The sequence below is a fragment of the Urocampus carinirostris genome, chromosome 1 (assembly GCF_059441175.1).
Source record: "Urocampus carinirostris isolate Australia breed hairy pipefish chromosome 1, RoL_Ucar_1.0, whole genome shotgun sequence".
NCBI lineage: Eukaryota > Metazoa > Chordata > Actinopteri > Syngnathiformes > Syngnathidae > Urocampus > Urocampus carinirostris.
In genome coordinates, this window is record NC_142349.1 from 62,270,515 (window position 1) to 62,298,303 (window position 27,789).

The 27,789-nt window shown below is 42.1% G+C and overlaps 2 protein-coding genes across 5 annotated transcripts; one reads left to right on the forward strand and one right to left on the reverse strand.

Moving 5' to 3' along the window:
- Positions 1-15,682, forward strand: gpaa1 (glycosylphosphatidylinositol anchor attachment 1). 4 transcript variants are annotated; one of them, XM_088347717.1, is made up of 14 exons: positions 8-72; positions 321-400; positions 2,492-2,671; positions 2,731-2,842; positions 2,917-3,064; positions 3,868-3,969; positions 4,040-4,236; positions 6,433-6,629; positions 7,648-7,801; positions 7,879-7,947; positions 8,017-8,216; positions 10,776-10,946; positions 11,023-11,285; positions 15,175-15,682. In XM_088347717.1, the coding sequence occupies exons 2-13, from the start codon at positions 327-329 to the stop codon at positions 11,264-11,266; spliced, it is 1,848 nt and encodes a 615-aa protein (XP_088203843.1). In that variant the 5' UTR covers positions 8-72; positions 321-326; the 3' UTR covers positions 11,267-11,285; positions 15,175-15,682. The 4 variants fall into 4 exon arrangements, with proteins under 4 accessions (XP_088203861.1, XP_088203843.1, XP_088203852.1 ...); XM_088347726.1 differs by lacking the exon at positions 15,175-15,682 and adding an exon at positions 11,358-11,992; XM_088347735.1 differs by lacking the exon at positions 15,175-15,682 and having other exon boundaries at positions 1-72; positions 309-400; positions 11,023-11,992.
- Positions 13,740-26,911, reverse strand: LOC148376490 (ranBP-type and C3HC4-type zinc finger-containing protein 1-like). The gene is made up of 8 exons (XM_088347748.1): positions 26,407-26,911; positions 21,660-21,831; positions 19,239-19,319; positions 19,021-19,162; positions 17,074-17,164; positions 16,702-16,990; positions 14,368-14,450; positions 13,740-14,299 (listed from the first exon to the last, which is right to left on the reverse strand). The coding sequence occupies exons 1-8, from the start codon at positions 26,674-26,676 to the stop codon at positions 14,168-14,170; spliced, it is 1,260 nt and encodes a 419-aa protein (XP_088203874.1). The 5' UTR covers positions 26,677-26,911; the 3' UTR covers positions 13,740-14,167.
- Between the last annotated feature and the right edge of the window lie 878 nt (positions 26,912-27,789).

Genomic DNA, 27,789 nt, shown 5'->3' on the forward strand with positions numbered 1-27,789 from the left:
AAGAATTCATTCTGTGACGTGAAGGAACACTTCCTGTATCATCTGTCTTACCGGCGTTCAAACTGGAAAAGGGTAAAATGTATTTAAATATACGTTTCCCTTCATGCAAAATTATCCATACAATTCAATTATTCATATCACCTCTCTTTTTGTGGTTAAAAATGTATTTTTAGTCGCTATAACCGAAGCTAACTAGCCGGTCAAATGAGAATCTCATTTGTCTTGGACACAATCCGAACCAGTTTCCAGAAAAATACACATTTGTAAATATATACTTGCATTTAAATGTATATTTTAATAACATGCAGGATTTATTCCAGAGCATCATGGGACTCCTGTCTGACCCCAACAGAAGAAAAGCGCTGATCAACCTTCTCACTCGTCTCAATACTCCAATCTGGTGTGTTGACTTGTGATGTTCCTTATCTCCATTTTTTTCTTCAGGAAGTGTTTGTAAAAAATGACACGAGCAACAACAATATAAATTCTTTAAAATGTAAAGTAAGAGAATGCTTATCCTCATACGTAAAATATAATCAACTGTTTGTGATATATTACCTCATGCATTTCAAATCAGTATCCAAAACCACATACCATTATGCATCATAACATAACGAGAGAGAAACCAATGGCAGTTCACAAATTTAAGAACATGTTTAGACATTTATCCCAGCCAAGTCCTCACTCGTAACCCACCAATATACTGTATCTTCTGCTCAACATTGTCAGATCATTCTATGCCTTCTTTGAATATGCGTACTCTCAAGTGGAATGAGACATGAGCTAGTGATTAAGATGCTTGGGGAAGTTAGTGGCTTCAAACCCCGAGTATTTGTCAAAAAAAGACGATAGTTAATAAAAAGACGGCCAAGAGTTGAGTATGTTTGATCTGATTGTTCACCATATGACAGGAAAGATGGAAAGCATTTACAGACAACAATTGGTGGTGTAAAGTTGAGGTTATTTTTTAGTATAGCAGAAAATAAAAGCACATGACAGTCACAGAGTCCCTAATGCAAAATATTGCAATTTTTTGGGCTTGTTGTAAAACAAAATGTATAAACACCTTTCAGTAACCTTATCGAGCAATGTCTTTCTTTGAAATTCAAGCAAATTAGATTAAGAATTGTACTCTATCTGCTACAGGAGAGGGGTCAGGAAACGTTTTGACCCAAAGAGCCATGAAAGCAATGCTTTTGTTTTATTTTCCATTGTTTTATTTTTTTGAGAGAGCCACACTATATATGTTAAGACCAAATTCAACAAAACTGCCAAACCCACTCTGTAAATGGTAAATGGTCTGCATTTATATAACGCTTTTCAAGTCAATGAAGACCTCCCAAAGCGCTTTACAATGTGTTTCACACTTACCCTTTCACACACACACTCACACACCAGTAGGGAGTCAGCCATGCAAGACTCCTACCTGCTTATTTAGGGCATTAGGGATTCAGTGTCTTGCCCAAGGACACTTCGACATATAACACGGAGGAGCCGGGAATCGAACCTGCGACCTCTTGATCCCAAGACGAGCTCTACGTGTAGAAAATCTCATTTTGCAGGACATTTTATTTCACTGTGCGACGTTTGTTGTTTTGATCAAATCTATAAAATAATGAGAAAAAATGCAGAGCAGATGCATATAAATCCAATTACCACAAAAAATTATCTCCCTCCTGCAGTTACTTAAGTGTTGAGACTCATTTTGACCGTCATTTTTTTCCTAAATATGTTCTCAAAACAATGTGCGCGCGGAGTTATTTTGTAAAAAGATCACAAAATACTGCGCACACTGTATGTATAGCTCCACCCAATCAACTTACTCTGGGTGCTTTGCTGGACTTTTGGGGTGTTTACAGTTTATATTGTGAGTTTTCATCATAAAGTGTCAGTCGTGAAATAATATAAATATGAATATCAAAAATATAAAAGATTATATTACGATGTACCGCCAAAACAAAAGGGTCTTTTTGTTTGACTCCTTGACTGTAAATCATAGTGCCCTTATGTACTGGACCAAACCATATTCATATTCAGTGTCAACCCAAATTTGTCCGTCCTAAAATCGCCCTCTCATGTAACAATACCATGAGTAGTTCTGCATGTTTAGTTTGATCTCCGAGCCAGGTGTATTCATGAAAAGGTTCCTGACCCCTGCTTTAGGATAATCATGTAATAAAATATTGTAAATATAATAATAATATATAAAATAATGTATAACAATTGTTAGGCCAAAAAACTACAAGAAAGTAGTCGTTGACTGGCCTAAGTTATTAGTGCATCAGAATAATAGTGCAATGAAATTATCATATTTCTAAAAAAGAAGGAAAAATACAATTTTAATATACATTTTCCATACGTAATCAAGATATTTTTTTCAGAGTCGTTTGTTTGGGTTAGTATTTGTCCTAGGGAAAAACTGTTCCTTAACCTCACTCATGCTTATTTTCTTCTTCCAGTTTTCACAGTCTCTTTCTTAATTCATCCTCAGTGTGGTGTGCTACATAGCAGGCGTAGCGTGGTTCATGGGTTTGGCCTTCGAGCCCTTCATCCTCCGCACCTACCTTTCCGAGAACGCTATGGGGTCCACCATGGTGGAGGAGCACTTCCAGGGCGGCGAGAGGGCGCTCCTCACAGCCAAGGAGTTTAGGGTACAAAAAAACAAAGCAGGGTGAGTCTTGATGGCCTTCTTATTGGTAGCACAGTTAAAACTAATATGTGTGTGTGCAGTGGGATGCCGGTTAACTGGCTGGTGGAAGCTATGCGGCAACGAGGCCTGGAGGTGTTCACGCAGACGTTTTCCCGCACGCTCCCCTACCCAGATGAAAGCAAAGAGAGATTTGTAATTCAACTTTTCTTATGTGTTTTCCAATTTCAAACTCCCTTTTTGATCATATGGCGTTTTTTACTGTTAAGATGGTGAAAGGTACGAATGTTTACGGCATTCTCCGTGCTCCTCGCACCCCACGGACTGAAGCCCTGGTGCTGACTGCTTCGTGCGGTGAAGATAATGTTAACAACCAGGCTGTGGGGTTGATGCTAGTTTTGGCGGATTATTTCAAAAGTAAGTGATGTTAAAGTAGTGCTTTATCAGGTTTGCTATCTCCATTGACATAATTACACGATTATTTTTCCCTCTCCCCCCCTTTTTTTCTCTGGGCAAGGACCTTTGTTTGAAGGTTTACATAATCACAAAATACCTGATTTAAATTCATATTATTTTGTTCTTACTATTCTTGAACAAAAAATATATTAGGGATTTTAGGTATTTCTTCAAAATTGTAATATTTGGGGGTTAAAGTATGAAATTTAGGTACTATTTAGTGCATAGTCATCCAAGCCAATACCATTGACAGAGACAAAATGTGTAAGGGGTTATAAAATAGACACAATTTTAAAGTAAGAGCTAGATATACATATAGAGTCAATCAATCCTGGGTCTCTTCGTATCTCGTTCGGGATATCATAGGTGGAATAAAAAGTGCCCGTAAAGTCGAAATTCAGACTCGCACCCATTTTAATAAGTTCCTCCCGACTAGAAGTGTTATTGGCCACGCATGTGTCCAGAAAAGAAAGCAAAAAGACAAGAGAACGGTAATAAATAGAAGATTAGCTGGAAAGCAAAAAGCCGCAGCATCCATGTGCGCCGCCATCATTCTATCTATCTGTCTATCTAGCTATCTAGCTAGGCCAAGTAATCCAATTCTATTGCATTTGGTAAATGGGATGTACTTTTGAAACAAAGTTAGTTTCTTCTCGGTTGGGTTACTTACTACCCACCTTCTTTTTTTGTCTTATCAGGCAAAAAATTTTATATATGTCACCTTGACATTTTTGCGTAAAACTGGATACATTTCCTTATGATAGACCAAGTGTACTGGGCCAAGGACATCATCTTTCTCGTCAATGAGCACGATTTGATTGGGATGCAGGCCTGGCTTGAAGGATACCACCACACCAATACAACAGGTGACTGACCTTCCCCGTGCACTGCAGCGATCCAGTTAGCAGGCGTTATCAGTGGTTTTGTTTTGCGCAGGAATGGAATGGTCGCCTCTCCAAGGCCGCGCTGGGGCCATTCAGGCTGCAATCTCTCTGGAGCTCAGCAGCGATGTGGTGACCAGTTTAGACCTTGTGCTGGAGGGGCTTAATGGGCAGCTGCCCAACATGGACTTTGTTGTCCTTTTCCATGCTTTTTGTCAAAAGTTCAGCATCCTGTGCACCATCCAGGGCAAGGTAGGAAACTTGCAAATTATAATTCTAGCACGCAATATGTAATGTGGAAGTGTGACGCTTTTACTGATACACATAAATAATTTTATGCAGCAGATTCGGTGTTTCCCATAAATATTTGTGAGATCCCAGTGGGTGGTCTGTTAATTCCAGCCTTAAAACACACTTACAGGGAGTGCAGAATTATTAGGCAAGTTGTATTTTTGAGGATTAATTTTATTATTGAACAACAACCATGTTCTTAATGAACCCAAAAGTCTCATTAATATCAAAGCTGAATATTTTGGAAGTTGGAGTGGGGCTTTTTTAGTTTTAGCTATTTTAGGAGGATATCTGTGTGTGCAGGTGACTATTACTGTGCATAATTATTAGGCAACTTAACAAAAAACAAATGTATACCCATTTCAATTATTTATTTTCATCAGGGAAACCAATATAACAGCTCAACATTCACAAATATACATTTCTGACATTCAAAAACAAAACAAAAACAAATCAGTGACCAATATAGCCACCTTTCTTTGCAAGGACACTCAAAAGCCTGCCATCCATGGATTCTGTCAGTGCTTTGATCTGTTCACGATCAACATTGCGTGCAGCAGCAACCACAGCCTCCCAGACACTGTTCAGAGAGGTGTACTGTTTTCCCTCCTTGTAAATCTCACATTTGATGAGGGACCACAGGTTCTCTATGGGGTTCAGATCAGGTGAACAAGGAGGCCATGTCATTAGTTTTTCTTCTTTTAGACCCTTTCTTGCCAGCCACGCTGTGGAGTACTTGGATGCGTGTGATGGAGCGTTGTCCTGCATGAAAATCATGTTTTTCTTGAAGGATGCGGACTTCTTCCTGTACCACTGCTTGAAGAAGGTGTCTTCCACAAACTGGCAGTAGGACTGGGAGTTGAGCTTGAGTCCATCCTCAACCCGAAAAGGCCCCACAAGCTCATCTTTGATGATACCAGCCCATACCAGTAGCCCACCTCCACCTTGCTGGCGTCTGAGGCGGACTGGAGCTCTCTGCCCTTTACCGATCCAGCCACGGGCCCATCCATCTGGCCCATCAAGACTCACTCTCATTTCATCAGTCCATAAAACCTTAGAAAAATCCGTCTTGAGATTTTTCTTGGCCCAGTCTTGACGTTTCAGCTTGTGTGTCTTGTTCAGTGGTGGTCGTTTTTCAGCCTTTCTTACCTTGGCCATGTCTCTGAGTATTGCACACCTTGTGCTTTTGGGCACTCCAGTGATTTTGCAGCTCTGAAATATGGCAAAACTGGTGGCAAGTGGCATCTTGGCAGCTGTACGCTTGACTTTTCTCAGTTCACGGGCAGTTATTTTGCGCCTTGGTTTTTCTACACGCTTCTTGCGACCCTGTTGACTATTTTGAATGTAACGCTTGATCACGCTTCAGAAGCTTGGCAATTTTAAGAGTGCTGCATCCCTCTGCAAGATATCTCACTATTTTTGACTTTTCAGAGCCTGTCAAGTCCCTCTTCTGACCCATTTTGCCAAAGGAAAGGAAGTTGCCTAATAATTATGCACACCTGATATAGGGTGTTGATGTCATTAGACCACACCCCTTCTCATTACAGAGATGCACATCACCTGATATGCTTAATTGGTAGTAGGCTTTCGAGCCTATACAGCTTGGAGTAAGACAACATGCATAAAGAGGATGATGTGGTCAAAATACTCATTTGCCTAATAATTTTGCACTCCCTGTATATTATATAGCTTATGAATGACCTACATTTCATGTTGACAATGTCTGTGTATTGTTTGTTGATGCCCTTGTAATACTCAATGCTCTCGAACCTGCTGATTTCTACTTGGCTCTCTTGGGATCACGTGTAGACCAGCATATTCCAAGCAAAGGCTGAGCTGAGGGAAATTAAATCTGAAAGATATGAGGGTGCAAGTCCATGCTTACTTTTTTATATTACCAACAGAACCTTAAATTACCATCTTTAGCTAACAGGGAGCCAATGCAGGTCAGCCAAAATCGGGGTAATGTGATCAAACTTTCTGTTTTAGTTAAAAGCCTTGCTGCAGCATTTTGTACTAGCTGCTGGCATTGAATGCTAGACTTTGGGAGTCCAGAGAGTTGTGCATTATTAGACGGGAGGTAACAAACGTAAGAAGGTAACAACATAGCAACGACATTGATATAAGTAAATCATTTCCTAAAATGTTGCATCTCAGCTGCAGCGGCACGACTGGGACAGCACAGCGGGTTACACCCACGCCGTGGAGACGATGATGCTGATGATGCTCAAGCAGGCCAGCGGGAGATCGTGGGGCAACCACGGGCTCTTCCTGCGCTACCACGTGGAGGCCATTACCGTCAAAGGCATCAACAGCTACCGCCAATACAAAACAGACGCTACTACTGTTGGAAGGTTGGTGTTGGCTTTGGGTATTCTAGTTCACCTCATCTCGTTTTGATTCTGTTGAAGAATGGCCTTTTACCTCAGTGTGTTGGTTTGTTCCGGATTCAGAGAAGGCAGTATTTTAAAATGGAGGCTTAAAACAGATGAGCAGTTCCTTTAGAAAAAATTCTGGGTATAAATGACCTAACAGACTATGGCTGTAGTACTTCAATTGTGTGAATGCTGATATGTATTACAATATTTCTACAAAAAGGCCAGTCCATAAGATGATTGAAAATCTATTACAAGTTAAACATACAGTTGAACAGAGCACTGTTCTACCGATGACTGCCACATCATGTTTGGGGAAACCTCGATGAGGAAATCAATTGTGTTTTGTTAAAACGGACAAAAGCTGGACTTTAGTTATGGCGATCTTCTCAGGAATGGGCTCGTTTAGACATCTCCCTAATCATTTGAAAATGATGTTTCCAGTTTTTGTTTTAAGTTAATTTTAGTCATTTTAATTTATTTATTGTAAAAAATATTAGGGAGCACAGAGCCTAATTTTATTTCCTTCACTGTTAGTTTTTGTTTTAAGTGAAAAGATAGGTCATGTTAGTCGTGTTGAAATTCTCATTGATTTACTGTGAAAGGTTTCAGAGAGCTATTCAAGTTTAACAAATATTCTTTGTTTCTTTTTGCATGATCAAACATTTGTTACTCCAACTTTTAAGCTTTTACAACAAATGAATATCGACTCCAAATATCTCTTATCGACCTCCTCTTAATGCTAATAATCAGTATCGATATCGTACCTGTCAATCTTTAGAAAATACATCCTCTTTTTAAAAAAGGGGAAAAGAGAGCTTGCATAGTGCAAAAGAACAAATGTGTTTCTTTGATATCGGCAGTTCTGAATGGATTTTTTTTAATTGGCTTTTTTTACGCTGCCAATCATCTGCATCAAGGTCTACCAGTACCTAAATGTGCATAGACCTCTTTAATGGCTGGGAAGGATGATTTTGACATGTGTCCTTTCTTCTAGGTTTCTGGAAGGGATGTATCGCAAGCTGAACAACCTCCTGGAGCGCATGCACCAGTCCTTCTTCTTCTACCTCTTGCCCTCGCTATCCCACTTTGTGTCCATCAGCTTGTACATGCCAGCTTTCGGCCTGATCTGCGTCATCCTGATGCTGCGCGTATCCTCAAATTGTAACCTGGTAAAAACCAAATGACAAACTGCCGAATCCAGATTGCCTTCTTAACACAAATGCAGGTTTTGGATCTGTGGGCTCAAATCTCGGCGCCTCCGGCAACACAAGACGGCATTGCAAATGTGGAGCAGGTGACTCCGGACTCACGTAAGATGAAATTCGGAAAGTGACATTTGCGCTAATTCCCTTCACTTATTTAGGAGCAGTCCAGTGCTAGCGTGCTGTCCATGCTGACCCCAATGGTGGTCAGCCACCTAACGGGCGTGGCCCTTTATACGCTTCCCATCCGCTTCCAGGAGATGGCAGTCGAACACTTCCCGGTGTCGGAGACTGAAGCCGTGGTACTGACAGCCATCGCGGTCTACACGGCCGGCTTGGCTCTGCCACACAACACACACAGGTAACGTTGCACCAGGATTGTCACAATTGTATTAATGAATAGAATAGAATTATTATCAACATTGCATGCAACAAGATTAGACACGGTACTCCGGGATAAACACGTAATTAAGAATTAAACAGAAAAAATAAGATAAAATAATGTCTAGATGAATAGGCAAAACTATTTACAGAGTATTGCCAGACTGGCCTAAGCTGTAAGAGCAATTTTCTTTAGTAAATAGTGCAATGTTGATAAGATATGAATAACAATTGGCAAGATGTATATTTTTCACATTTTAGTGTGCTTGTTTAGCCCTTATGTTGTGTTTGGGTCTCAAGTGTCTCGTTTCAAGTAGGGTTGCAACTAAGGATTATTTTAATAATCGAAGAATCAATTATTTTTTCAGTTAATCGATGAATCTGATTCTTAAAAAACACATTTCCAATTTCCTCAGCGGGGTGAGAGGAGTCCTTCATAATGTCTGCTCTATTGCTGTCTCGCAAGCTGGCAGACTGGGCATAGAGCAACCAATAATTTTCTGGGCTGTGTGTGTGTGTGGGCTTCTCCACATGAATGAGGACTTTTTTTAATGCGTCTGTCAAGTCATGTCAAGTCATGTTTATTTGTATAGCCCTTAATCACAAAGAGTCTCAAAGGGCTGCACAGATCAAAGACTATTGCAAACTACAGACTATATTTAGTATTTTCGTGCATTCTTTTATAATTCTTGTTTTTAACCTTTGTAAGACATTGAGCTATTAATACACTGCGAAAATATTGTTGGCCTTATCATCTTTTATAATGACCAGTAGGGCAACATATCTTGTTTAAGCTACCCAAACAGACAAAAAAACGACATCATGGTCCACATCATGAGAACGCACGACAAGTCCCATACATTCGGGACAAATGAGTTTTAGCGCTGATTGGCCTGAGCTCATAGCGGCTGTCATGGCATTATCGGAGCTGTACACAAAGTCGTCCGAGCTGACCACAGTCTACACAAATGGAGACACCTACCTGCAGATCGTGCGGTAGGATGGTATGAATTTTGGCACAATATGGACCCCAAAACCAACAACTTGTTCTACCTGCAAAACCCCGACATCCTGGCGGGCAGGAATGACCTCACTGCACTCAGCGACCTCTTTGAGCCGGTGGTGCTGCACAACCTCAAAGTCCGCTTCATGGACACCAAGTTTGTCTACACTGAGTGTAGGATCATCTTGGTGGCCATCAACCCGTATGAGACCCCTCTGATTTTTGAGACGGACATCATCAACACATACAGTGGTTAGACCAAGGGCGACATGGAGACCCTCATATTTGCTGTAGCAGTGGAAGCTTACAAACAGCTGGCAAGGGGTGAGCGGAATCAGTCTATTATCGTGAATGACGAGTCTGGAGCAGGGAAGATCGTGGCCAAGTACGCCATGAGATATAATGCCACAGTCAGTAGCTCAGCCAATGTGGAGAAGGTGTTGGCCTCCAACCCCATTTTGGAGGAAACCCAAAGACAACACAGGGAAGACAACAGCGGTCCATCCATCCATCTGTTATCTGCACCGCTTATCCTCAGTAGGGTCGCTGGGGGTGCTGGAGCCCATCCAAGTTATCTTCGGGCAGTGGGCAGGGGACACCCTGAACCGGTTGCCAGCCAGTCGTAGGGCACACAGAGAGCGAAGACTTACTTGCTCATTCGCACCTAGGGACAATTTATATATGCATGTCAGGCATATTTTTGGAATGCGGGAGGAAACCGGAGTGCCTGGAGTAAAGCCGCGCAAGCACGGGGAGAACATGCAAACTCCACACAGGAAGGTTTGATCCCATGTCCTTAGAACTGTGCCGCACATGCGCTAACCACTGTGCTGCCATGCTGACAACAGAGGTTGTTTTGGGCAAACGCAGCTTATATAATGCCAAGGAAACTGGTGATTGACAAGGTGTTTTGTCATGTGGCGCATTCAGGGACTTATTTGGCGGGTGGGAAAATACAATATTGCACATGGAAAACCCACCATTGGGTATTTTAACCATAGTTCTATCTATCTACCCTGGTCGTATCCCCCGAGAGGGGTGACCGACAGCAAGACAAAAACATACAAAAACAAATAAAATAAAAAAGGGAAAAAGTAGCAGAAAAACACATAAAAATGTTGGGACCATGGCCAACCCAAATTACCAAACAAGTTAAGCACCTCGGCACCCAAGTTGGTCATCCTTTCGTCCCTCCAGATGAAATGGGACAGAAGAAAGCGGCCATGTCACTCGGGTCAGGGTGACACAACAAACCCTTCTGTTCAATAGCAGGGCCCGACAGCTTTCACTGGTTTACCCATGCCGCATCATACAGGTGCCCTGCCCATCCCTGAGAACACGTCTAAACATCCCACTATACTTTTACAACACCTCTCCACTCATTCCTATCACCAACAAGAGCTTTTTAACCATAGTCACAAACTAAATTTTAATACAGAAGACTAAAAGATTCTCCATGATGGTGCCAATACAAGGCATTACATCACATTTCATCCCTCTGATATTTCTGCATCTTAATGGTTATTTGTGTGACAGATTTGTGTCTGGCGAGGGGACAGAGAAGGGCTGGAAAATTCTAAAGCTGATGGCCACCGTGTACCTGGCCATGGTGCTGGGCTGCACCGCCCTCCTTAACTTCTCACTGGGCTTCTTCCTCGCCCTCACCTTGGTGCCCGTTGCTGCCTGCGTCACGCCACACGCCCCCAAGTATGAATAATAGCCCCACCGAGCATCTCTTTCCAATTCAGACTCACCCTAACTCACCCGTGTGCCCCCTCCCCAGGTTGCTGACCGCTGTCATCATGGTGGTCCTCAGCCCCGCCGTGGTGCTGCTGGCATCCATCTTCACGTTCTATGAGCTGCAAGAAACGCCGATAAGCTTCCAGGAAGGATGGCTTCTCTTCCTGTCGGTCATCTCGCAGGGAATCCTGGACCACGAGCTGTACGGATCGCTAGTTTTCCCGCTGCTGGCCCTGCTGGTGTATCCCTGTTGGCTACTTTTCTGGAACATTCTCTTCTGGAAGTAGGATGAGCATTCCAACAAAGGTAATCTCAGGTCCCACCAAAGGGTTGAGGGTTCACCAATCCCCTGGAGTAATGACTGTATCCTTTTTTTAGATTGTTTATAAGGGATGGATGGCAAATCGAGGGCACTACTTGAATTAAGATCCAACAATTAATTTTCCTTTTGAAGAACTTTTTTAAAGAAATATATCACATGCCCGTGACCCTACTTGAGTATAAGCGGTGCAGATAATGGATGGATAGATTCACATGCAAACATCGTTTACTCATCGTAAAATAACAAAAATGCCCATCCCTAATTTGTATTCAATCCATATTAATGTACTGATCTCCGGGACTTTCTATTTATGCAAAAAAAGAGGAATGTTATATATGTTATTTTGATTTAAAGGGGGCACAAAATGTATGGGTGCTTTTCCATTGTATGTTTGTCTTTTTAATGGTGAGTTTGCAGGTTATTTGTTGTTCCATTTAAATCAAAGCGATGCAGAGGGCATTTTGGTTGGCAAGATTGCAAAAATTCCTCGTGTTTGGTGCTGTGAATGCAACACTTCTTGCATAGGAGTTGAGCAGCATTTTTCCCACAGTGCATTGTTTTCACTCCTGTCTAGCAGTGGCTATGCTTACCTGCAGCCATTAGTCCAACTGGTATGAAAAGTCAGATTTTTTGAGCATCTGAAAGAAACGTTTACTTGCCTACAGACAAATAAACAACTCTGTATACATTGCGTTTGCAAGTAATCTGATTACAAGGGCAAAGCGAAAGCAACGTCATTACGCAAATAGATGTTTATTCTGCATACAATTCATGTCACTAATCAAAATTAATGAAGTACTGTGCTTGTTCGCCCCGTTCCAAAAGACGTTCATACGTGGCTTGCCAAAAGCATAGACTTTCACTATATATGGATGGAAACAACTGTGGCATCCACTATACTGTATACAGTGGGGCAAATACGTATTTCGTCAACAGCCAACTTCTCATACTTGAAGATATTGGACAGGCAAAATGGGTAAACTTCAACTGTGAGAGACTGAATGTAGGGAAAAAAACAGAAAATCTCCTTTTTTTAATAATTTAATCCAAATTAGAGTGGAAAACAAGTATTTGACTGTCAAAGAGAATTCAAATTTCTATCCAGATCGAATGAGAGCCCACTCATACCTGTATTTATGGCACATGGTTTAACTTAATATAGGTATAAAAGACACATGTCCACAACCTCAGTCAGTCACACCCCAAAACTCCAATATGGCCTAGCTCAAAGAGCTGTTAAAGTTACCAGAAACAAAGTTTTAGACCTGCACCTGGCTGGGGAGACTAAAAATGCCTGGTGTTAAGAAATCAACTGTGGGAGCAATTATTAGAAAATTGAAGACACACAAAACCACCTATAATCTCCCTCAAGCTGGGGCTCCATGCAAGATCTCACCCTGTGGCGTCAAAATGATAACAGCCGATGAGCTAAAATCCCAGATCCCACCTAGTGAATGACCTACAGAGAGCTGGGAAGACAGTAACAGTGAAGGCCCCAAAACATCACTGCTCTAGAGGATATCTGCCTGGGGGAATGGGCCAAAACACCTGCAGTAGTGTGAAAAGCTTGTGAAGAGGTACAGATACCATTTGGCCTCCGTTATTGGCTACAAAGGGTACATAACAAAGTATTGAGATGAACTTTTGGTATTGATCATATACTGTACTATAAGGCGCACCTGATTATAAGCCGCACCCAGTACATTTTAAAGTAAAAAACATTTTGTGCGTACATAAGAGTTTGGTTTACCGATGTTGACGATTACAGACCTCTTTAATATTTTCAATTGGGAGAACTTGCACAACTATTGGTTCACTTAATATTTGCACCGCTGTATATATTCACCTGTTGCATTTCAGCATCGGGGCAGAAAGTAACGGACATGTGCCGGAGAGTTTAACTAATACAAATAAGCTTTTTAGTGAGTAAACCTGAGTTTGTGGTACAGTATTCTTCGTTTTGGACTACAGTGGGACCTCGCTACTTCGCGGTTCTACGTTCGCGGGTTAAAATAATTCCCCCAAAAAATAAAAAAAAATTTAAGCATTTTTGAAAGGGGTGTTGCTACTTCGCGGATTTTCACTTTTCACGGGTGGTTTTGGTCCCCATTAACCGCCATAACTGAGGGATTACTCTACTAGTACCATAGATTTGTGGCATAAAAATATCTGAGTGAAAGTGATGTTTAAAAAAAAAAAATCAAACGTTGCTAGTTACTCAGTACTTGAGTAAATATTTTACTTTTACTCAAGTATTGAGGACTTTTTTTTTTTTTTTTTACCTCTACTTGAGTAATATTAGTACTTTTACTTGAGTACAATTTTTGGCCACTCTACCCACCTCTGCTGTATTTTGAAAGTCTGCCCACATGATTTTGTAATCAAATAGCCTGGTTTAAAGGCTTTAAAAAATGTTTTGATTTTCTCAACAAAACAACCACAGTGGTATGTAATTATTTATTCTGATAATGTCATTTTTTTTTTTACACAGTCATTTTATGATAACATCATTCGGCCGCTGTCACAATTCGAGGGAGGGGGGTCTAATAAAGTCTTAAGTTATTGAAATGCACATCAATCATTAAAAAGAAAAAACATCAAAATAGATTTGTAAAAGGTTTAAAAGCACTTGTAACCACCCTGTAAACATCCTGTCACAGTTTTGCCTCACCAGCTCCCCTCCAATAAATATCAAGGGCCTTTTTTTTTTCTGTTTTCAAAGTAAAAGCGGCGCGGCGTCATGCTACAATGCTTCAAATGTCTCTGACTCTCGGTGCACTTGACAATCATCGTGGCGGCGTTTGTGGTGTAGACTATGGCAACATGAGAGGTGTGTGTGAGAGGGGAAGTTTCCTGCGAGAGGCGGTCAGCTGCCCCCAGAGGCCGTGGGCTGCGGAGCCTTGGCGGAGGTCGCGTCGGGTTTGGCCGTGGCGCAGATCTCGCAGCCCGGGCGCGAAGGCTTGTTTATGAAAGTGCATGAAGGACACGCCCACTCCACCTACGGGAACCGAAAATTGCCAAAATAACGTAACGGGAAGAAAATGGCAAGTCTAAAAAATAAGTTACCTGTGTTCTAGTAGGTTTGTGGCTGAAATGCATATTCTCCATATCCAGGACAACCTGCAGTTCAGATGGTTTATCGCCACTGCCTGGGATTTCCAAAATAGAAATACAGAAATAAAAACTAATATGAGGGCCTGACGAACGGCAGCTGGCATTAGTTTGTGTGGAGTTGGCTGCTATTCGTTTTAATAAGTACAAACAACAACAGGGTTAATATTCAGGGCTCATACACTTATTTCATGGCTAAATTGAAGCAATTTTAAAAACAAATTTTCCATTTTTCCACTACCTTTGAACGGCAGAAATCCTTTGTGCCATTTTGCGCTGTTCCTATCTATATCTTGTGTCATTGTGCTGCTATAAACTGACATGAATTCTGACGTTTTGCTTGAACAATGCATGCGCAGCTTGGATACGTGGGTAAGAATTGACTTCAACATTGAAGAAGTGATAAAAAGCAGAAAAATGAGCCACATTTGGACTCATTTGAACAATATTGATTGTGTAGAGGCAGAGTGCGTTCAATCTTTTGATCTTAGTGGCTTCTGATCTTTTGTTTATGTTTTACTCGTTTTAATTTATAATTTTTACGTGTTTTTCACAGGATCTGTGTCTAAATTGGAGAAAATGGAATTGTATATATATTTTTAAAATGTATGTTATATTGTATTGTTTCGCATCTTCAGATATTTTGTGTTGTTGTTCGGCTTTAAATCCATTCACCGTGTAAAAATCTAAAACTTATTCGTATTTTGCATTTCTTTTTTTGGATTTGTGAATATTTTAATTCCTATTTCATGTGTTTTGCAGTATATCACCAATTTTGTTAAAGGAGGCGTTTGAGCCTCTTCTCGAAAAGACCCAGAATTCCCATGACTAGTCGGATAAACCTGCCCTCTTGGATGCGACAGCAGGGGGAAGTAAGGCTTCACATGACAACTCAATAATAATGACTGGAGACACCATCAGCGTCATTTTTACACACATCTTCATTTAAAAGCATGGTCTATCGAGTCAGACTGCAGGGAAACCCAGCAATGTAAATCATTTCAAGGATTTTAAAGCACTTCACCTACATGTGAAGCATTTTCCTGACTTTAAAAACACCACATTCATATTCAAACATTTTCAAGGACCCATCCAAACCCTGTGCATTGAAACGCGAATGTTAAAGCTGACCTTATAAACTATTGTGAAATTCCAGACTACTATGCTAATTTTTTCAGGGTATGCACAGGTGCTTAAAATCCTTAAATACTTGAATTATAATGGGTTTTTAAGGTTTGAAAAGTACTTGAATTGTGGGTTAAGTGCTTGTAAACGCTTAAGTCTGATTAATAGACCACTCATTAAATGAATACAAATAAAACAAGTCTGCTTAAAATGATGCAGACACACCTCCTTTGGTGGCTTTGCTCTTGACTAACGGCAGCTGGCATTAGTGTGTGTGGAGTTGTCATGTGAAACGAAATCGCCCGATATAATTTCTAATTTAAGGATTTTACGAGTCCTTTTCGGAACACGAGCTGCATAAAAACACAAAGCATAACTATACAGTGGAACCTCGGTTCTCGACCATAATCCGTCCCAGAACCCTGTTCAAAAACCAATTTGTTCGATCACGGAAATCATTTTTCCCATTAAAAATAATGTAAATCGTTTTAATCCGTTCCAACACCCTGAATGTTTACCATGAATGTTTAACGTAAACATAAAGCTAACCCAGGCTAATCGTACGTTCGCGTTATCGTAATCTTCCGTACGAAAGATTACGCTAACATGAACGTGTAAAAATTAAAAAATCAGGTCGTTTACAAGTCATTTAGCACCCGGGTCTCCACAAAAAGTGGTGAGCGGTTCAGTGGAAAGGGGGCTCCGTTCCAACACCCTGAAAGTTGGGCTCCGTTCCAACACCCACTTAAAGCTAACCCAGGCTAATCGTACGTTCGCGTTATTGCAATCTTATGAATAGGATTTCTTACCTTTGTGGTGGTCAGCAGAAGGCGCTCGCACACCGCATTCATATTTGGCTATTATTTATTTCTTAAATGCAATAGTTGTACGCACTACTTTTCTTTTTTCACCTGTAGCAACTTTGCTGCTTGCACTTCGGAGGCATAATAAGGGGCTAAAACACCCTCACGCCGCTCAGCATGGCACCCTAGCGTACGCACTCACGCATTACCGGCGTTCGAACTCCGATTTTTTGACCGAACAGCGAAGCAAGAATTTCTCGAAATTTCTGGTCGGACTCCGATTTGTTCGAACTGAGAGGCGTTCAAAAACCGAGGTTCCACTGTATAGAGAATGGCTTCTCATCCCGGGAAAGAGACGTACCCTGGTTGTTGTGGGGTAACCGCGGCGGCAGCGTGCTGTAGCCTCTTCGGTCCTGCGATGTGGGGCCGTTGCCAAGAGGGGGCAACGGCGGAGCGGACAGGGCGCTCTCCAGATCCTGCTGGAAGAGCTGCTTGCTGACTCGGGCCTGGCGCGCCGAGATCAAGTAAAGATAAGCCGTGTCGCCGTCGCGCTGCACGCCGTACGATGCTAGCGAGCGCGCGTCCGTGCACAGGCACTGGCCCATTACCCAGCGCTGCACGCGGGGGTGGAAGCTGTACTCCGCAAACACCTGAAAAGGGAAATGATACCGCATAAAGATGATTAGGTTTGGGGTTTTTTTGCAGACACTTCACTCGTGGATTTTGGGGGTACCTGTTGTTTGAGTGCAGCCACTGTCATGTAGGGGAAGACTTTGACTGTGAAGCAGCAGGAAGAGGAGACGTCCTCCACCACCACGGACAGGCTGGATGACCACAAGTTGTTCACGTTAGTGTTTCCGAATCGTTCTTGAGCCGAAGAACACATATGTTCATTCATCTAAAGCAGGGGTTCTAAAATAATGGGGCCAGGGAAGTATGCATATCAAGGGGCGTGGGAACTTTTTGTTTTTAACTTTCCAAAGAATCAAGTGCAATAGCACCTCCACTACACTAGGGAGCAGTGGCGCTATCATTGGCATGGTTTTGTATGTTTAACCCCACGTCGTGCATATAGCTCAGACTATAAGCATTGAGTATGAAGTGTAGATACAAAGTGGAGCAGACCCTCAATGACCCCATGAAAGAATAATTCAAAGACAAGACGTCTTGCGGGGGCGCTAGAGGATTTCTTCTTCTGAGGTGCTACGTGATTAAAAATAATTGAAGCATTGATCTAAAGGCACACCGTCCATTATTAAGACCGTATAAAGTTTATGTGATTTCTGGTCACTGTGGCTCAGGAGGGAACACGGGTTATTCATTTTGGTTAATAGTTTTGCTTCAATTTTTGTTTTACTATATTTTATGTTTTTTTCTCAAGTTTTACTGTATTCTATTTTGGGGTCTTCATGGAGGGGTCTGAAATTTTTATCGTAGGTGCATGTCCACCGTGAGAGATAAACTAAAAAGGAAAATCCAGACACCACAATACTTTTTTTTAACAATTTATTTGTGTGGTACAGGTGCAAATAAGTATTTGAACAACCGTGTATCATCTAGAATTCTGACCCTGAAAAACCTGTTATCAAAACGCCCATTAAAAATCCACCTGCACTCCATGTATCATCCTAAATCCTGTTTGAGGTCATTAGCTGCATCAAGACACCTGTCCACCCCATACAATCAGTAAGACTTCAACTTGTAACTTGGCGAAGACCAAAGAGCTGTCCAAAGATACCAGAGACAAAATTATACACCTCCGCAAGGCTGGAATGGGCTACGGAGCAATTGCCAAGCAGCTTGGTGAAAAAAGGTCCACTGTTGGAGCAATCATTAGAAAATGGAAGAAGCTAAACATGATGGTAAATCTCAATCGGAGTGGAAAAGGACACGTAAAGTCTCTCAATGCGCCCATTGTTTGCGGAACTAATCATGGATGCTAACTCTGTCGCATATCTAGTAATTTGAATGTTAATGTGCTACTGGAGGCCGAACAGAGTTGTCCCCCCCAAATGTTGATTAAATATAAAACCTCACTTTCCCTTCATTAAATGCTTTCCGTGTTTTGGGGGTGTTGATTTCTACACTTTCCCGAAGAACGTGGAAACCGAGCAGCCGCGAGAGAATTAGAAGATTAACGAATCTGAGGTTCGCAAGTAAGAGGAAGCTGAAATGCAAACTCGGACATGTTTTTATCCATGTGTTTTTTTACTTTGTAATCAATACTTAAATGGAACCATAACCAAACTCAGTTTAGCTCCCGCTGTATTTTTAAATATGCACACTTGTATGCTAGTCTGGATTGTTGTAAGGCGGTCGCAGCAGAGGGCGCCCGATCATCAGGTGCGCCCTATGTATGTTAAATACACAAATAGAACCAGCTACGAAGATTGCGCCTTTTAACACTGTGCGCCTTATGGTCATGAAAACACAGTAAGTCTTGGTCGGTTTTAAACAAGCACATGCCGTTTTGGATTCTTTTTTTAATATTACGGAGACAGATTGGGTTTTGCGCGTGATAACATCTACCGCATTTGAACATCACATAACATAAGACATAACAAGAGGTTGGTATGTATCTCAAGTGTGGACATAACACACAAAGGTGGTCAAATTCACTTGTAAAGCACATTCACCAACTTGTAACCACACGGCAGACGTAAGTTTTAATCCGGTGTACCTGATCTCGCCACTGGAGTAGTTCTTCTGCGCCGGCTGTATGCTCAGTGTCGCTTTCTGGCGGGCGAGAGCGGACGCGTGCTGAGCAGCCGCTTGAGCGTCGCCGGCTTCTACCGCCTTCACCAGCTCCAAGCAGAGCTCCTCTGAAGCAGATGAATGAAAATGAGCAGATGCATGTTTGTCAGGACGCCGATGGTACCGCAAAGTGGCGACACTCACCAGCGAGTGGCAGCGGCGCTTCGGAAGCTGCGGTGGCTTCTGCTCGCCTTCCGCTTGCTTCGTAGACGGCCATGTTTGCAACTGTTGGCAGAAAAGAACAAAGGCATTGAATCTGGTTAAAAGCAGGCAATGGTCCTGATTAGGATTTGAAATCGCATTTTGGGATTAGAATTAGAATCCTCTATCAATGTTGTGAAGCACGGCTGAGTGGTTAGCGCATCCGCGGCGCAGTTCTAAGGTCATGGGACCGAATCTCTTGTGCGGAGTTTGCACGTTCTCCCTGTGCTTACGTGGGTTTCCTCCGGGCACTCCGGTTTCCTCCCACATTCCAAACACATGCATATCAGGTTAATTGGCCGGTCCAAATTGTCTCTAAGTGTGAGTGAGCGAGGGAGTTGTCTGTCTCTGTGTACCCTGCGACTGGCTGTCTACCAGTTCAGGGTGTGCCCTGCCCACTGCCCGATGATTGCTGGGATGGGCTCCAGCACCCCCGCGTCCCTACTGAGGATAAGCGGTGCAGATAATGGATGGATGGATTGTACTGCAGTTTTTGTGTTATCGTCTCCTTTTTTAATTAGTGGTTAATGATGTTTTTTTAAAATAAAAAGCTACGATCACACAAAAAAAACAACTTAGTGTGCACTTAACAAAATACATTACCTGCATGCGCATACATGCACGGGTAATCTGTCGGAGTTATATATTAATATAAACTCATTGCTGGCAAAAATATTCAAGTCAAGACATTTATAAAGTTTAAAACTACTTCGCGAATGCATAAGCCGCCATCTTGGTTGGCCGCCCAGGCCGAACTGACATCCGGGTCAGTAGGCATGTTTATTGAGAGTTCACGCATGAGCAATGAATGGATGGAGTCGCGCATGCGTATTACATTACCGTATTTTCCGCACTATAGGCGCACATAAAATCTGATTTTTTTTTAATAAGTTGACTATGCGCCTTATAATCCGGTGCGCCCTATATATGGATCAATATTGAATTGCAAGGTCTCGTAACTAAGAGAAGCAGCCACCGACTCAATTTTTCGCGTAGCAGAAGAAGTGCGCTGTGCATACCGGGAAATATTAAACAACGATTCTCTTTTATTTGTGCGTTTGTATAAAGACCCTGAAATGGGTCCTATTAAGAGACACGCTTACAACGCAGAGTTTAAACTCAAGGCGATCAGTCACGCAGTAGAACACGGAAATAGAGCAGCAGCGAGAGAGTTCAACATTATTGAATCGATGGTGCGGAAGTGGAGGATAAGCGGCGCCAAGTAAGGAAGACTAAACAAAGTTTCCGTGGCAATAAAGCGAGATGGCCACAGTTAGAGGACACACTTGAACAGTGGGTTGTTGAACAAAGAGCACCAAGTAGAAGTGTCAGTACAATAACTACTCGAATGAAGGCAACAGCGCTGGCACGGGAACTTAACATTAAAGAATTCAGAGGTAGTCCTACTTGGTGTGTGTTTACGTTTTACATTTTACAGTTATTATGTTATTGCTTTATTGTTATTGTTTTGCACTTGTTGTTTTTGCACATTACGAGTGTCACTATATTGTGATTGCACTAACGTTTAATTTACCATAACAGTATCAGACGTTTTTTTGCGTGTTGACTGAATGGAGGAAAAGTAAAATGTTATGCCTTGCTGTAGTTCAAAGATGTGTCACGAAAATGCTTTACCTCAGAGAAAATAATAAAACAGCTGTTTATTCATTTTGGGAGTGAATGGAGTTGTGGAAAGCTTGTTTGACTGACCTATCTGACAGTTTTGTTGACATTCCCTTTAGCGCGGCACCATCTAATGGTTGCATAACGTAACTACATCCTCTACTGTAGCCAAGTCAAGTCACATTTATTTATATAGCCCTTAATCACAAAAATGTCTTGAAGGACTGCACAGGATTACAATTACAAAATTGCACAATTACCTGATCTTAAACCAGCATGCACTTATAGCGCCTTATTATGCGGTGCGCCTTATGTATGGAAAAAGTTTTAAAATATATCATTCATTGAAGGTGCGCCTTATAACACGGTGCGCCTTATAGTGCGGAAAATACGGTACATACAATAGAAAAACATTGAAAACGTATTAAAAACAATGGAATTAGACTGAAAATATAGCTCTTTGAAACGTGACTATGTGTGTGTGTGTGTTGATTACTTGCATATTGGAAAAACAGGTTAAACATGTTAATTTCACAGCATGGGAGTCTGAGAAATACAGAACTTAAAAATAGCTTACTTTGCATAATCACAAAATATAAAGACTGTTGCTATTGAAAAACTCCTAGTTGGACTAAGACCTCAAACGGAAAATAGTGTACGTTGACATGGCTTTACACAATCGGATTACCGGCAATATTTCCTTTCGATCGGATTATGTAAACATACAAAGTGACAACGTACCTCGCTGCGCCTCCCTTAGCGACGACATGACCACGGTGGCCCACTCTTCGGCCTCGCGGTCGCAGCGGAAGGAGAATCGGATGAAATCGTGAGGCGGGGACGTCAAGCGCATCTCGTGGCAGCGTGCCGACTTCACCTCGTAGTGCACCGAGCGCAGGTCGAACTCTACCAGCTGTGGAACATATAAAAAAAAAAATCAGTAACTTCTTGTTCGAGCAAATCATAGACAATATTTTGATCCCATACTTGGCAGGATTCTCTTCAATTTTGAGCAAATGTCTCCCACCCCCGAGTTCCCCCAACATGACTTTCTCAACTTGGATATATAAAGTATTTTATGTCCTCTGAAGCGGTGGTAAGCAACCTTTTTGGTATCACAGATCTATTTAATGTCTGACTATGTTCTCGCAGCCCAGCCCAATTATAACATTAGAAATAATAACAGTAGTAAAGATAATATTCCCAAATCCATCGTGTAATCATGAGACCGCTAGGGATCTAGATAACACAGGAAACGGCATTCGATTTTCTCATCATCGCACTATTTTACTCCTACATTGTACGACTAAACTCTTTCCCATCATGCTTCATTACAACGTTGTATCGTAAATAAAAAATAATGCGATTTTGAGATGTATTTTCCTATGTCATCTACAATACTGGTAGAAGTGATTAGGATTTGGCACTCTCACTGGCACGATCCAGGTTTGATTCCCATTTGTTGGACATGTGATTTTTGTTAATGTGTGATTGCAGTCTCATTATGTTAATAAACCACGGGTGTGAATGATGGTATATCATGCCGCTGCACATGTGCAAAATAAAAATCCTCTCTGACTCCACGAGTGGTGTGTTTTGGCATAATCTGGCGGGGAGCACGTATTGTGCGCCGTTGCTAGACTACTTCCGAAGTAGGACTACTGGTAATCTGACACGATTGCATCTAATACTGTGCAAAAGTTGGTGTCCGTAACTTCAAAATGTTGTATTGGTTGATAACATCTACTGCCTGAAATTATCATCGCAGCTCCCTTGTTGGGGTAAATCTCATCTCATTCGCTGCACCGCTTATCCTCAGTAGGGTCGCGGGGGTGCTGGAGCCCATCCCAGCAATCATCGGGCAGTGGGCAGGGGACACCCTAAACTGGTTGCCAGCCAATCGCAGGGCACACAGGGACAGACAACTCGCTCGCTCATTCACACCTAGGGACAATTTGGACCGGCCAATCCACCTGAAATGCATGTCTTTGGAAAGTGGGAGGAAACCGGAGTGCCCGGAGGAAATATGTGAAATTTTTAGACGCGCTCAAATAAATAATTTTTCATCTTTTAGGGGGTTTGGGTTGGCATTTGGACTGCCAGCATGCACGTAAAATTACGCTCCTTCCTCGCCTCCTTTCCCCCAACCTTATATTACAAAGTAATATAAAAGCAGATAGACGCGGTGGAAAAAAATATAAAGGCTCTTTGAACTCAGTTAGGCATTGTTGACACATACTTAACCAGAACCATCTATACATAAGTAGATTTTCTTATTTATCGCCTAAACTCGAAGACGGACATTGTTGTACTCAACATCGGATGACCCAGTTCATTGTCCCACAGGCTCTTTGTAGACTCGTCTTTTGACTAGTACTTTGTACATTATCATTCTCTCCCCTACTGTTAGTTGTTGCAACTATCTGGTCAATAATTTCCTCTTTAAAAGAAATCAAGTGCGGTGACGCAGCCACTGATGCTGGCAATGGCGTACAAAGTGGGCCCTGGGTCTGGCAGTGCCAACAAAGTGGCCAGTCACTATGTGTGATGGAGACCACATGATTTTTTTTCTTCATTTTTTGTTCGCCAAATGTTTTGTCCACTCACATCTTCTTCCACATCATCTTGCATTCTCGTCTCACAGATCCTCCTCCATGTTTTCTTCCCCCACATTGTGGTCAGAAACCTCTTCCCTTCTGCCATGCAATCAGCTTCAAAATTCTCATCGGAATAGTCCGAGGTGTCAGAGAAAAAGAAATCTTCCGGTTAAGATTTTCCCTCCATGACCCGCTGCAGTGCTTCATCGACTGAGTATTTCCTTTCCATCCTGCCCAAGTCAGTGTTGGTAGGTAGTAGTGGCTGGGTTGAGTTGGCCATCTATATACATTTTGCCAAAGAGGTCATGATCCCTTCGGATTCAAACAGCTGACCAATAATAGTTTAAAGTCAGGCTGGCAACCAGCTCAGGGTGTCCCCTGCCCGCTGCCCGATGATAGCTGGGATGGGCTCCAGCACCCCCGCAACCCTTCTGAGGATAAGCAGTGCAGATAACGGATGGATGGAAGGTAGAAAGTGCAGCAATTCTTTTGCTTTGCTGAAACCTCTGCAAAAGAATCGTCCCGCGTGTGATGCGCCACAGTGTGCAACATCAGCGTCATGGGGGCTGCAGTCAGTGCTTTGCAGGCGAAAATTATTAACATTATTATATTTGGACTTGGGCGCCACCCAACTTTTTTTTTTTAACTTTGTATTCAATTGATTCCACTGCACTACAGAGAAAAATACCAAAATCCCAGGAACTGCTTTAAAATCACCAGGTTTATGAAAAGTCAGAGATTATGAATTACAAGGGATGTCTATACGTCCAAATAACATAGCACATAGCATGCTTTGTGTATAGTATGTGGTTGGCTTCTAAACGCAAGAACAAATACACTCACCGGCCACTTTATTAGGTACACCGTGCTAGTTATGGGTTGGACCCCCGTTTGCCTTCAGAACTTTCTTAATTCTTCGTGGCCCAGATTCAACATGGTGCTGGAAGCATTCCTTAGAGTTTGGTCAATATTGACATGATGGCATCACACAGTTAGTACAGATTTGTCAGCTGCACATCAGTGATGGAAATCACCCAAAGATGCTCTATTGGATTGAGATCTGGTGATTGTGTTGACCATTTAAGTACGGTGAATTCATTGTCATGTTCAAGAAACCAGTCTGAAATTATTCCAGCTTGACATGGCGCATTATCCTGCTGAAAGTTGCCATCAGAAGTTGAGTACATTGTGGTCGTAGATGGTCAACTACAATTCTTAGTTAGGTAGGCTGTGACGTTGCAATGATGCTCAAGAAAATATTCCCCACACCACCACCAGCTGGAACAGTTGACACAAGGCAGGATGATAGATAGATAGATAGATAGATAGATACTTTGTTCATCCCCGAAGGGAAATTCACATTTCCAGCAGCATCCCTGAGCTGAGAACAATCGAGAACAATCGAAAATAACACTTCATGCGTTCATGTTGTTGATGCCAATTCTGACCCTACAATCCGAATGTCCGTAATAGAGACTCATCAGACCAGGCAACGTTTTTCCAATATTTTACTGTCCAATTTGATGAGCTTTTGCGAACTGTAGCCTCAGTTTCCTGTTCCTAACAGAAAGGAGAGGCACCCGGCGAGGTCTTCTGCTGCTGTAGCCCATCTGCCTCAAAGTTCGACGTACTGTATGTTAAGAGATGCTCTTCTGCCTACCTTGGTTGTAACAGGTGGTTATTTGAGTCACTGTTGCCTTTCTATCAACTCGAACCAGTCTGGCAATTCTCCTCTAACATCAACAAGGCGTTTTCAAAGAACTGCAACTCACTGGATAGTTTTTCTTTTTTAGACTGTTCTCTGAAAACTCTAAGGATGGTTATGCTTGAATATCCTAGTAGAGCAGCAGTTACTGAGATACTCAAACCAGCCCTTCTGGCACCAACAACCATGCCACATGTTCAAAATCACTCAAATCACCCTTCTTCCCCATACTGCTGCTCAGTTTGAAGTGCACGAGATGTTTGACCATGTCTACGTGCCTAAATGCTCTGAGTTACCACCATGTGACTGGCTGTTTAGAAATTAAGTGTTAATGAGTCGTTGGTCAAGGGTACCTTGTGCACAATATCATTTTGAACATCCATATGTTCTCACAACCCGTGGGAAATTTGAGCTTTAAAGTGTTTTAATTCAATTAATTTTGCCCTATGTACTGTCCGGAGCCTTCGCTCTGAAAATGCTGGTCTACTAGTGACCCCAAGATCCAAGAAGCAATCCGCAGGTTCGAGAGCGTTCTCCATTCGGGCCCCAGTCCTGTGGAATGCTCTTCCCCCTGAGATTCGATCTGCAATCCCAGTTGAAATGTTTAAATCCAGGCTTAAAACACACTTCTATTCTATAGCATATGACAATATCGGTGTATTATCTGTTATTGCGACATCCACTGCAGCCTGGTCATCCTGGAAGGGGGATTACCTCATGTGCGGTCCCATCTCAAAGTTTCTTCATTTTCCTCATGTTGAGGTTTTTGAATTTTTCCTTGCCCTCATGTAAGTTTAGATCAGGGGATGGTCCAATAATAGTCTTTGGTTTGCCATTATCCCTGGTCTGTGCAGCCCTTTGAGACTCATAATGATTAAGGGCTATACAAATAAACATGACTTGACTTGTTTACTTTTCAATCCTCTCTTTTATTGAAAACACAAAGGGCATGAACGTGTACATATAGTACATGCCACGAAGGTTAAATACATGATAAATTCTTCCCAAATTATTTTTAAAATTCGCCTAAATTTATATACGTGAACCAATCCGTACCCTTCTACAAGGCAGTAGTTTTAGTCGTTATCTGATCTAATTTTAACCCTACCTGCAATAATGACAACAAAGGAATAACGTGATAAATTGTAATTTTAAAAATAGATACGAAACTGGTTCCCTTTCTCACCACGTTTGGGTTCCCGCTCGTGTCCCGCAGGGCCAAACGAAACTCTCCGGCCCGGCTTGGGTCCATGCTGAGCTGCAGGCGCAGAGCCTCGCTGTCGGCTCCGGGCAGTCTCAGAGGCCGGATACCGGAGTGAGACACCGACACTCGGACAGACATTAAGACGGTGCTGCAGCAAACCGAAGAGGGATGAAGTCCCGCGTCGCATGATCCGGACTGGTTCGAAGCAAGCAGCGAGACCGGCGGAGCCCAGCCGCCCGAGCTGAGAGCCATGTCACCGCGCGGACGTTCCGGGCTTGGGCAGCCCCGCCGAAAGCGCTTCAGGGACGAATGTACAGTTAGACGGTCCAACAGTGGGTGAGGAAAGCGGAAGTACTCCTGGACCGCACGGTTTTGTCCGCCCGCCGGTATAATTCTTCCATTTCCAGCCGAAGTGAACCACTAGCGAGCAGGAAGAGAGAAGAAACAAAACAGGAAGTAGACGCACAGGATTTGAGTCCGTCACAGATTTTGCTCCGTTAGGAAACAAAGACAGTTTCATCGTCTATTTGAATGTTTTAACACATTATATAAAAATGACAAAATAGAGTATAAATTCACAATTATTATTATAATGAATTCATTCAGTATCCTTATTTTTTTTCAACTGAATAAAAATGTACATTTCAAAGCAATTTGGGAAACCTACAGCCCGCGGGCCACATGCGGCCCTTCAGGCTTTTTAATCCGGTCCACTAAACGAAAATAGTAAAAATACGATGACAAAGTGTTACAAAAGCAATTTGTATCCTTCGGGGTTTAAACATCACAGAAAGAACTTGATTAAGGCAGATGAAATAAATAAAAAAAAATACTAATATTGAAGATCATCAGATTGATTGTTCCAAATCTCAAAAAGAAATTCAAAAGCATGTGGATTATTTGAACAGTTTGACAAATGCATATTAACCCCTATCTTGGGTAACAATCTCCAGCAAAATCCTTTTTTCTTTTTATGTACAAAATATATGTTTGTGAGTTAGTTCAAGGAAATACATATATTTATTTTATATTATTAATAATAATATTCTACCATACATACCTTCAAGCTGTACTTCACCCTTTCCTTTCATCTTTGTTTCACTCAAGGCTAACACATCAACCTTCCTTTTAGTCATCATCCTTCCTACCTCCTCTTTCTTCCACTCAGTCGCTTTACTTCCACATCCTCTCACATTTAGTGACCCTATAACTAGGGTTTGCGAGACCTTTTGGTCTCCCGAATGAGAAATGAAATTGTGAGAGACAGAACTGGAGTAGTTGTGGAACTGAGCAAGCGTGTGGATAAGAGAGTGCTCGGTTGGTTTGGACACATGGAGAGGATTGATGAGGAGCGAATGTTGAAGA

Coding starts and splice junctions, on each gene's coding strand:
- LOC148376490 (XM_088347748.1), bottom strand. CDS start 26,676: ATGGCTCTCAGCTCGGGCGGCTGGGCTCCGCCGGTCTCGCTGCTTGCT. Junction 19,163..19,238: donor AGCGCCGCTGCCACTCGCTG/GTGAGTGTCGCC, acceptor CATCTGCTTCAG/AGGAGCTCTGCTTGGAGCTG. Junction 16,991..17,073: donor TGGCTGCACTCAAACAACAG/GTACCCCCAAAA, acceptor TTCCCTTTTCAG/GTGTTTGCGGAGTACAGCTT.
- gpaa1 (XM_088347735.1), top strand. CDS start 327: ATGGGACTCCTGTCTGACCCCAACAGAAGAAAAGCGCTGATCAACCTT. Junction 7,802..7,878: donor GCGTCATCCTGATGCTGCGC/GTATCCTCAAAT, acceptor ACACAAATGCAG/GTTTTGGATCTGTGGGCTCA. Junction 8,217..10,775: donor CTGCCACACAACACACACAG/GTAACGTTGCAC, acceptor TTTGTGTGACAG/ATTTGTGTCTGGCGAGGGGA.